The sequence below is a fragment of the Vitis vinifera genome, chromosome 11, assembly GCF_030704535.1.
Source record: "Vitis vinifera cultivar Pinot Noir 40024 chromosome 11, ASM3070453v1".
Taxonomy (NCBI): domain Eukaryota; kingdom Viridiplantae; phylum Streptophyta; class Magnoliopsida; order Vitales; family Vitaceae; genus Vitis; species Vitis vinifera.
In genome coordinates this window covers 2,175,234-2,185,801 of record NC_081815.1, presented here as the reverse complement: position 1 = coordinate 2,185,801, position 10,568 = coordinate 2,175,234, and the positions used below count along the sequence as shown (strand labels likewise).

Below are 10,568 nucleotides of genomic sequence, written 5' to 3'. Positions count from 1 at the left end.
CGCTCTTCAGTAATGGAACTCACGAACTTGCCCATCTTCTCTGTTTGTTTCATTAGAAAATTGCAAAAATGGGGGGAGAAAAACAAGGTTGTGGAATTTATTTTGGGCCTAAAAGTGTTTCCCATGGAACGAATGAGCAAAATTGTATGTCACCTTTGTCAAATAATTTCAATCAACAAGAGTAAACGAGAGAATTGTATATAAAGGAATCTAACTCTATAATGGTAACAATTTTCAAAAACAATTTTGAAAAGTACTTCTTATTCTATAGTTTGCAAGGCAAAAATCCTTTTTAAATTTGAAATATTTTTAAAAATATTTTTTATATCAAGTATTTTATTTTTAATTATACTATCTATTTATATAATTATTTTTTAAATATCATATATATATATTTTTAAAACAATACAAAAAATAAATTTTAAATTGTTAAACATGCCTTCATTTTTTTTTTCTAAACAACGTAAAACTGTTTTTGAAAATAATTGTTAAATAAGTCTTAAACTTCTAGGGAAAAAAATAAACCAAAAGAAATTTTAATTATTTACTGCTCTTTAATAAGATACCCAAAAATATATATTTTTTGTTTTAAAATTTAAAAATAACATTAATTTTTGTATAAGATAAAAAGATTTTTAAGTCTTATATTGAAAAATAATAGTTTAAAAAATTGAAATTTCAAAAAACTTTAATTTTAAAAAAAAATAAGATAAATTTATTATTTTGATAGAAGGTGTCGTAATTTATATATATATATATATATATATTTTTTTTTAAAGTAAAAAATATGAAATGTATTTAAACTAAATAAATTTGCTTTCCACACGATTTGGACTCAATACACTGCTATTTAACACGACGTCGTTTGAGCAACATTATAGATACACACAAAGGCAGGGATATTTGAGTAATTTGGCAAGTAAAGAGCCTTCCCGCCAAATCGAAACGCTCCCATCTCGTCTGGACTCTGGAGTCATCTACGAGCCCTCATTTTCTTGCCAGACAAACAACACTGAATTGTCGTCTCAATGGTAAAATCAATCTCTCGAAACCCTAATTATTGTCTTTTATCAATATGTTAAACTGTTTTTTTGTTTAGTTATATTCAAATGAATGTTAATTGACATGAGAGCAAACTGGGACCCTTTCGATCGTGACCTTTAATGCTATGTTTGGTTGCTGAGAAAACTATGGAAAGGGAAATAAAATATGAGAGCATATATTTCTTGTTGTTTTGGTGTTCAGAAATTGAAATTTTCAACTCAATTAAGCTCAGTAGTTGTAGAAAGCTCAGTTGGACCAAAATTATATATATATATATATGTTCCACGGTTTCTCAGCAACCAAACAGAGTAAAATATGCGGCTGAGGCCCCCTATATTATGGACTATCATTTGTTATTGTTGTTGTCAGTGGAAAGTTTCTCACACGACCGCTTTTATGTTGTTTTGCTACACCTAAATGGCATATATGACGAAAGACTTAACCTTTGCATTTTTTGGTTTGTGGTATAGTCTAAGAAAAGAGGCCTTTCATTGGATGAGAAGCGGGAGAAGATGCTTGAAATCTTTTATGAATCGCAAAATTTCTTCCTTGTGAGTATTAGGGCATTTTAATAATTTGGAAGCATTGTTAAATATATATATATATATATATATATATATATATATATAAGAAGAACAATGTGTGCTTTCACAGGATTTTTTCTGCAATTTGCAAGCTTTCTTTATATCAAATTTGATTAAGGTTATCATATGAAGTTGCACATGTTAAATTATATTGCAACTATTTGGTACAGATCTATACTGATCCTTCTGGTTGCTGAAAAGTTATAGGAAAAGAAAAGAAAACTTGGAATCTTACAAAAGCTACTACTACCTGATTCTGCTGTAAATTTTCAAGTTTCATTTCATTCCTATGCCTTTTGGGCAATCCGATGGAGCTCATGGGTAAGGATCAAATGACATGTGAGTAGATAACCTTTGGAATGCTTTTCAAAGCATGATAAATCAACTAACTACTGTGAAATTGGCGATTTATGATGAGATAAGCTTTCTTATTCTTGTGTTTATTATCAAACAGTTGTGATTCTTGTGTGACCTCTTGTACCTCTGTCCCAAATAGTACATTATCTATGGAAATTGTGAAAAGTAACTGGTTCAATGAAGAAACAAGAAGGAACATTTCTATTACAAATAGTGCACATGCCCTTGTTATAAAGAAAGAGGGGAAAAAATAGGATCTAAGGACAAAAAAATTGTGATAACTACAAGGAAATAATTAAATGCTTTTATTGTGCCAAACCTTCAAAATTTCCTTTTGATTATCATCAAATTTTCAGATGTGAATCTTTGAGAGATATGATTAACAAAAACCTTTGAAATTTCCTTTGGAGTCTCTGATTTTCCAAAGTATATTTTTCCTTTTCCTATTGAGGGCTACTGCCTAGAAATAACGACTATTTATGTCTCCTAATTGGGTCTAAGCTTGTCTTACTTTTTTAGCCCACTTGATTTCTTCAAATTTCAATAATTGATTAAGATTTTAAGAGCAAAAGATGTTCTTTTAGAGGTCTGCTATTAAATTTCCTTAAATCACTTCAATATCTTTTTCAATTTGTTTTATATTACCCTTTCAATTCCCTATTTTAAGTTTATTCCAAGTTTTTACTTTTTGCCTAAACACTTGAATTTTTTTTAACTAGTTATAAGTCATTAGAGTCTAACTAAATATCCCTCCTCAAAGTATGTGTTAATTACAGATGAGGGGGATCCAAAAAGTTTTCAGGAATATGCAGGATAACATGGATTCTTTGCATCCCAAAAAAGAAAAACTTCCTATGAACTAGTAGAACTTCCTAGAGCAAGAGAAACTTCAAAAAATAAATGGATGCTCAAGTTGAAAAGAGAGATGTAGAATTGGTGGTGAAAGGCTTTAGGCTGAAGAAATATGTTAATTTTGATGAAACTTTTCCCCAATATTGAAGAGGACTTCCACTAAAATTGCTTTGGAATTAGTAGCTAGCTTAGTCTTTGAGCTTGAGCAAATTGAAGTGTAGACAACTTTTCTTCATGGTAGTTTGCAATAAAAAATTAACACGGAACAACTAAAAGGGCTTGCACTGAAAATAAAAGGGCTCACGGTCTACAAATTGAAAGTGGTACAAGAAGTTCGACTCATTTATGATAAGCCATGGGTTTGGAAGAATAATAGCAGATCTTTGTGTCTATGTCAAGCAATGATCTAACAACAGTTTTGTTATATCATTGTTATATGATGATGATATGCTTATCCTTACACAAAATACCAAGTTAATAAAAAGTTAGTAATGCTTCCAATATGAAGGATTTGGGGACATCCAGGGTGTTTCTAAGAATTGTAATCATGTGTGATAGGAAGTCCTAGAAGTTGTGGCTATCTTGTATATTGAGAAGGTGCTTGTAAGGTTCAACATAAAAGGAGCTAAGTTGGCTGGCTTTTCTCTTAGTGACCGTTTCAAGCTTAGCAAGAAGTCTTATCCCTTCTCATACGAAGAAACAAAGAAAATGGAAAGCATTCCATACTCCTCGGCTATAGGGATCTTGATGTATGTCTTGATATGCACAAGACTGGATATTATTTATGCAGTTGAAGTGGGGAGCAGATTCTTTTTTAACATTCTTTTTTAACCTAGGGAAAAAAAACACTAGGAGGCAATTAAATGGATTTTTAGGTACTTGAGGGGAAGCTTAAGTGTGTGTTTGTGTTCTACAAGAGCTCAAAACCTTTTTAGAAGGATTTTTAAATACAAAGATGGTTCAGGATATTGATAGGAGGAGGTCTACATTTGGGTACTTAATCATTTTTTCAAGGGGAGTTGTATTATTGTAGTCTAAATTGGAGAAATATGTCACATTAATATGAGGTATCATAGGCTGAAAATTGTACTTGAAGAAGTGGCAGCTTAGCTTGAGAAGATCCACATTTAGAAGAATGTATCAAATAAGAGGTAGTTCCCTAGCAAAAACTTGAGTTGTGCATTATCATGGCCAGGGATGAAAATTTCGTTTTTTTTAGCGAAAGTTCGCCGAAATTTTGGGTTTCGGCAACCAGTGAAGCAAAATGGAGGTCGATATGTCAAAAAGGTTATTATATTTCACCAACATATGATTAAATGGGCGCCCCCCAGTCCAATCAAAGCTCCCCAAAAACGACTCCTACTCCAGTCAAGCTCAAAAATGGCAGCCTTTGATTTTTGTAGCCTAGGGAAAGTTTACTCCTTGGTAATTATATTTCACCAACATATGATTAAATGAAAATTATATTATTTAATTGATTCTAAAAAAATATTAATAGATTAATTAAATATTAAAAAATTATATATATATCATCATTTACTTTATATCACTTAATATAATTAAATTAAATGGATCATAAATATATTTTAAAATTAGATATATTATAATCAAATATCACAATATTATTATAAAATAATATTTGATGTAATTTAATAATAAATATATACTTATAACATGCATATTTTTTATCGATGCATATAATATTCTTATCAAATGTGATAAATCATATCATACACATATCAAATTCTTCAACAAAATAACTTTAAAATGTCTATTATACTTTTAATTACATTTTTATGAGGTTTTTTTTTTTTTTACATTTTTATGAGTTCGATCAATTTTATGTCTATTATATATTTTTGATATATTTGTAAAATCAAAGTATTGATATATCTGTAATTACTGATATTTTCATCACTAATAATGGCAAGCATGAAACTTCATTTAAGGTAGTTGTAGGTTGGTTTTCCTCCCTCATGCATTGGAGTGGAGATTATTAGGGCATGAGGGACCAGCCCATGAGTGATGGAAGTTCAAGGAATTGGACAAGAGTTTCCATGTTTGGCTAATGGCCCCTTTGCTTGTTTTGGTGCATTTGGAAAGAGAACAATCACAAAATCTTTAATGGAGAACTTGCAGATCAGAGGTTAAAGGGAGTTTCATTAATTCCCTCTTTGATTGGTCTAGAGCTTCGTTAGATATGGGAAATTTCTCATTGTTGACCTTCATAGATAGCCTTAGCTGTGGATAGTTTGGTTTTGAGGCTGTTTTTTTGTAAATACCTATTGGTATTCTTTATTTTGTGTATACTTCCTGTACACTTAGGGCATGCCCCCTTTCATTGGCACTCTTAAGGTAGATTCTCTGTTTGCTTATCGGAAAAAAGAAAATGGATGCCTCCTTTTTAGCTCAGGAAACCCATTGAATGTGATACTTTACCAGCAGCAGTAATGCCCATAAAATGTTGGGTTCCACATGAAAAGACTAGTGTCAATTTTTGTGGCTGTAGCAGATGAGAGAGAACAGAGGTGATAAGAAAAAGATTGAGGAGGAAAAAGAAAGTGCTAATTTGATAAACTGGAATTCCTTCCCAAAGCTGAAAGTTCTGGTTTATTTTCACCTGCAAAGTGTTGTTTTCATGTCAGGGTTGCTCTCCATCATGTGTGGAAGACTTATTTTGTGCTCCAGTTTGTTTGCTTATTTGTAAGCTTCAGAAGACATTTGTTGTTGTGGTTTCTTTTCTTCCATTGTTGTGATACCACAAGTCTTAGGTTAAGGGACCAGTGAGAGACACTCTTTACTTCCATTCTTGTTAACAGAAGAAGGATACTTCATGGTTTTGTTACCTGCTTTAAAGAAGGTTTTTTCATGCATATCTTGTCTTGATGCATGTTTGTTGCCTGATACTTGTTTAAGTTCTGCTGCTTAAACTACACCTCCTGGTTCAATATCTCAACTAGACTGCTGGGTGCAGAGCAAAACACAGATTTGAGAGTCCTGTTGGCTTTGCAGAATGCTATTGGAGTCTTGTTATGTAATTGAACTAGACTGGGTTGCAAACTCGACCGGTCACGAACTTGACCTAACTCAAGAAATAGCTTTATTTTCTTATGTTTTGGATTCCTTCCATCCTCAATACTTTTGATATCGCTCAGAATTCAGAATCTAGCATAGCAAAGGAGGGTTGTTCCATATAGCTCAGTCCCAGTTACTTTGGTCCACAAGGATGAAATGCTGGGTAAATGCCATTTTACCCACCAAGTGAAAAGAAAGTTATTTCTGTTTTATTTTCTGTACTAGAGCCCATATCATACAGACTTGGATGGCCTTCAGGAATTAAAAGTACTGTTTTCTTAGTGAGAATAATGTATCACTGATACGTTTTGCCTATGAATTTCAGCTCAAGGAACTTGAGAAGTTGGGTCCCAAGAAGGGTGTTATCAGCCAGTCTGTGAAAGATGTTGTCCAAAGTCTAGTCGACGATGACCTTGTTGCAAAAGACAAGATTGGAACTTCTGTGAGTCAATGTTTTCAGGAGGGGCACAAAATTGAAATGTGAATTTTATTATGTATTTCTTAGTTTATTCTATTTATTTTTTGGAGTGAGCCACTATGGAGGTATCATTAAATATTTGTGCTTGTACTATGTGAAGATGGCATCCATTGATCTGGAATACTGTTAAAGCTATATGAAGTGCTTTAATCTGGGAAACTAACTGTGTTAATTTTTTCTAATTTTCAGGTGTACTTTTGGAGTCTTCCTAGCTGTGCCGGAAATCAGGTGAACTTATAATGTTATACTTCTAACTGCAATTCCATAAAATGAAATATTAGGCTACGCTTTTTAAACTTTGGCCTGTATTAATATTAATCAATATAAATTTATTATTTAACAGCTGAGAAATGTGCATCGGAAGCTAGAATCTGATCTTCAGAGTGGTAAGAAGCGGCTTTCTGAACTTGCTGATCAGTGTGATACCTTAAAGAAGGGACGAGAGGAATCTGTTAAGTATTTAAGTTCCATTTCTTTTATGCTTCAAACTTAATTTTATGTCTTTTATATCTGACTTTCAAGCTTTACCAGGATGAGCGAGAGGAGGCCTTAGGTGAGCTAAAAGCCATTGAACTGAAGCATAAAGAGCTGAAGGTTAGGTCACATCCTACTTTTCTCATGCTAAAACATGAAAATTTAGTCAAGTTTGTGACAGTGGTTCACATTCTGACTTTTCAGGATGAAATGGGACAGTATTCTGATAATGATCCAGCTGCCTTTGAAGAAATGAGTTGGAATACTTATACTTTCTATTGAAGTTTTAATCATAGAATTTGCTCCATAACACCCAATTATCTCAGAATTGGCTTTAATTGCTTGATGCATCTGAAGTTTTATGAGTGCTGATCTTTTGATATTACATTGGCAGAGAAAGCAATTGAAGTGGCACATGCAGCTGCTAACAGATGGACAGGTTTTTCCTTTACCAGACTTTTTTCTTGAGTGCAGGAAGTTGTGAACTCTTATGGCATGCTATATATTCTTTTCTTGTTATGTGCCAACACTCCACAGACAACATTTTTACACTGCGGCAGTGGTGTTCAAACAATTTTCCTGAGGCCAAGGAGCAGCTTGAACACATGTACAAGGAGGTAAATTCATTAATTTCTCCCTAGTGCATATGCTAATTCTCAAAATCCCACTACCACCTGTCTCACTAAGGGAGGTCTCTCCTCTGTTTGTACTTGCTCCTACCATCAGATTTTTGCTTGCAATTAGCTTATAGCCTCAATACCTACTAACATATTCCCTGGGCCTGTGCAATTGAAGTCTTGTTGGAACTTGTTTGATCCAAATCCACCTCATAGCTGTGCTTTTGAGGTCCCTATTGTGATGTTCATTCTGAATTCCTCAAGATTGCATTCAAACTCCTGTTGGAACATGTTTGCTCCACATAATGGTTGGATATATTCAGCTCCATCATACATCTGTTTGATTGCATGAATGCATCCTATTCCTTGGTTTGTTAGTTTATCAGCAACGAGTTACTTGTCCATTGCATTTTATTCACAAAGCCTATGAATCTGTGCAAAAACTGAACACCTTCAAAATGTTTTGACCATACATTCTTCTGGCTGGAACTGGCAAGTCAAATTGTCATGGAATTTCAGCCGCTTCCTCGATATTTAAAGTTTGGTTCAAACAATGTAACAATTTTGAGATCTGCCTTTGAAATTTAACTGCAGGTGGGAATAACAGATGATTTTGACTATTTGGAGTTATCAACAGTTCTGCCTGGAACAGTTGGGAATCAGATGGCAGAAGGCAATCCTTAGGCAATGCCGTCTGGCTTAACAGTTCATTTCAATATGGCTGTCCAAAGGATGTGCAGTATTGCCATCACAATTCATAAAACATAATGAATTCTCTTTCCTTCTCTGGAGTGCGGCTGTCTTGATGGAAGGTTCATGAAACATAATGCTAACTTCAGAGCATCACAAATTGGTACCTTCATCACACAATGACTTAAAAGCGGGGTTGTAGTCTGTTAATAGGAGTAAAGATCTGTTGATCATTCAATTTTCTCTGTTATTTTGATGACATTACTATCCAAAATAATACAGGGTTGTTTCACATTTTTTTCCTTGTTTTGGTTCAAAGGCAATAATGGAATGCGTATGGGGCCTGCCCTGTTCCTTACTCTTTAGACCCCCCAACCCTGATGGAAGACAGGACAGGAGTTGTCAATACAACCCCAAGAGGTTCACTGGCTAGCTAACAAGCACCTTCTAAAAATAAACAGGAAAAATCGAACATCACTCTCAGGTTTATAGCTGTCTTGATATGTTTGCTTTCCTTGAGGCTTGTTATAGAAAGAATATGCCCTTTGCAACAAGGATACTTTTTCTTCCTCTGTTGGCACATTTGTGTAAGAATATGTTCTATGCAGCCCCTTTTCTTCCTTTGTTAGACACCTAGCTTATATGGTTGAAACCAGCAAGATGTTTCCATCCATGTTTATCATGTTTGGGCCATTTTTCCATGTGCTTGTAGCTATGTGTCACGGAGGTGTTTGAGGGCTCATTTGTGCAGGGTATGCATCTGGCTTGCTAAATTCATTTTACAATTACTTAATCCTTTCAGTTTGTGCTTTGTAGCCTATTTTTTTGTGCACCCTACCCTAATCTTGATCACTCAAAAAAATGACCTATTCGTATTGACCATAAACACTAGGAGAAACCATTGATGAACTCTTAGTCTATTCATGTCGTCGTTGTCATATGAACAAACAATAATTAAATATGAGCGCTAATCAGAGTTTCCGTGAGATACTTATTTCTTCTTGTTTGTGGAAGTCCCCATCCAATCTGTAACCAGCCTGCTGGCTTTTAATTAAAGGGAACTTCAATTAGAAGTAAGTGCTGGATGCTTCATACTTGTGATGCTGATGCTGGTGGGATGGAAATCATCTATCTGGCTCTTAAAGAAAATTCCATCCCAAGTCGACGGCTGAATCCCTTTCGAAAATGGGAAATTTAAAAAAAAAAAAAAGGACAATAAAATGAATAATTAGAAAAGATGAATATTCTGACAACCAATCATGAATGCATGTGTAGATGTGGGTATTTGATCGAAGGAATTGTACTGTTCACAGCTCAACGATGACAGAGTGAGAACGTGCAGCCATTATTGTGCGCACACGTGGCAACAATCTAAAGGCCCTACATTTGGAAAGCCAGAGAGGCTGTCCATTTCTTTTAAGATTCCCCTCTCATCCCCCTGCTCACGACTCAAAACATTCTCTTTTAAACCCTCCAAACCTAAGCCTTTGTTTTCAGCAGTTGTGTAGCAGAGAGCATTGCGTTCCCTCTGTGAGAAAGAGGGGGGGAAAAAAAAAAAAAAAAAAAAACAGAAGAAACATAGCAAATTTTGGAGGAGTAGAAGCAATGGAGATGTTCAGAATCAGTTTTATGGTAATGGGTGTGTTGGCACTTGTGCTAGCCCTAGGTATTCCTTCTTCCATCAATGCTGAAAGCAGCCCTGCACCAGCACCTGCACCTTCAAGCGACGGTTTGTTCCTTTCTCCTCTTTTGATTCTGTTATCATTTTGATGAGGAAGAAAGTCGTTTTGATTTGATTTGGAACAAGGGTTTTTGGAAAATATTGCTTTTACGTGAGGGGTGGTGTTTGTGTTTATGTTTATGTGGATTCTGGTTTTGCAGGGGTAGCCATTGATCAGGGAATAGCCTATGTGCTAATGCTGTTGGCTCTGGCTCTAACCTACATCATTCACTGACAGACAGCTGAAGCACAGAAGACAGATTTCTCCTCTTTAAATTTTTGTGTATTCTCTGTATTTCATTTTTGTTTTGGTTTTCTAGCATTTGTGGAAACTGGAAACCTTATGGTCCCCTATTCTTTGCAATATCTCGAATTCTTTCAGTTTCTGGCTTTGATAGTGGGTACTTGCCATAGTTGTTTTTTCCTTCCTTGAAACAGTGCATAAGACATGGATCACAGCCCCATTGGGTCCCCATTCTCCCCAATCCAAACGGCACCACACGCACATGGACCTGGACCCACCACTGATATATATGGAAACTTCCTCCGGAGTTAAAATTATTTTGTTCTCATACTCTGCTACTCTTCGATGAACCCTCTTAATACGACAAAAAAATGTCTTTAGAAATCTAATATTTCCCATTTTTGAATTTGAAAGGTATTCTCCTCTTCACCAT

General features: G+C 34.6%; 1 protein-coding gene across 4 annotated transcripts; it reads left to right on the top strand.

The window, feature by feature from the left end:
• Positions 1 to 892: 892 nt before the first annotated feature.
• On the top strand, positions 893 to 9,748 carry LOC100264497 (meiotic nuclear division protein 1-like). Of its 4 annotated transcripts, XM_002283056.5 has the most exons (10): positions 893 to 1,031; positions 1,515 to 1,595; positions 6,238 to 6,354; positions 6,580 to 6,618; positions 6,734 to 6,841; positions 6,922 to 6,984; positions 7,069 to 7,120; positions 7,259 to 7,303; positions 7,402 to 7,481; positions 8,076 to 9,748. In XM_002283056.5, exons 1-10 carry the CDS (start codon positions 1,029 to 1,031, stop codon positions 8,163 to 8,165), a joined length of 678 nt encoding a protein of 225 aa, XP_002283092.2. In that variant the 5' UTR covers positions 893 to 1,028; the 3' UTR covers positions 8,166 to 9,748. The 4 variants fall into 4 exon arrangements, with proteins under 4 accessions (XP_002283092.2, XP_010656236.1, XP_059596756.1 ...); XM_010657934.3 differs by lacking the exon at positions 1,515 to 1,595; XM_059740773.1 differs by lacking the exon at positions 6,238 to 6,354.
• The last annotated feature ends 820 nt before the right edge of the window (positions 9,749 to 10,568 follow it).

Bases quoted from the DNA above. Each gene is read 5' to 3' on its own strand.
- LOC100264497 (XM_002283056.5), top strand. The intron at 1,596-6,237 runs GTGAGTATTAGG...TATGAATTTCAG, and splicing joins AATCGCAAAATTTCTTCCTT to CTCAAGGAACTTGAGAAGTT. The intron at 6,985-7,068 runs GTTAGGTCACAT...CTGACTTTTCAG, and splicing joins TGAAGCATAAAGAGCTGAAG to GATGAAATGGGACAGTATTC.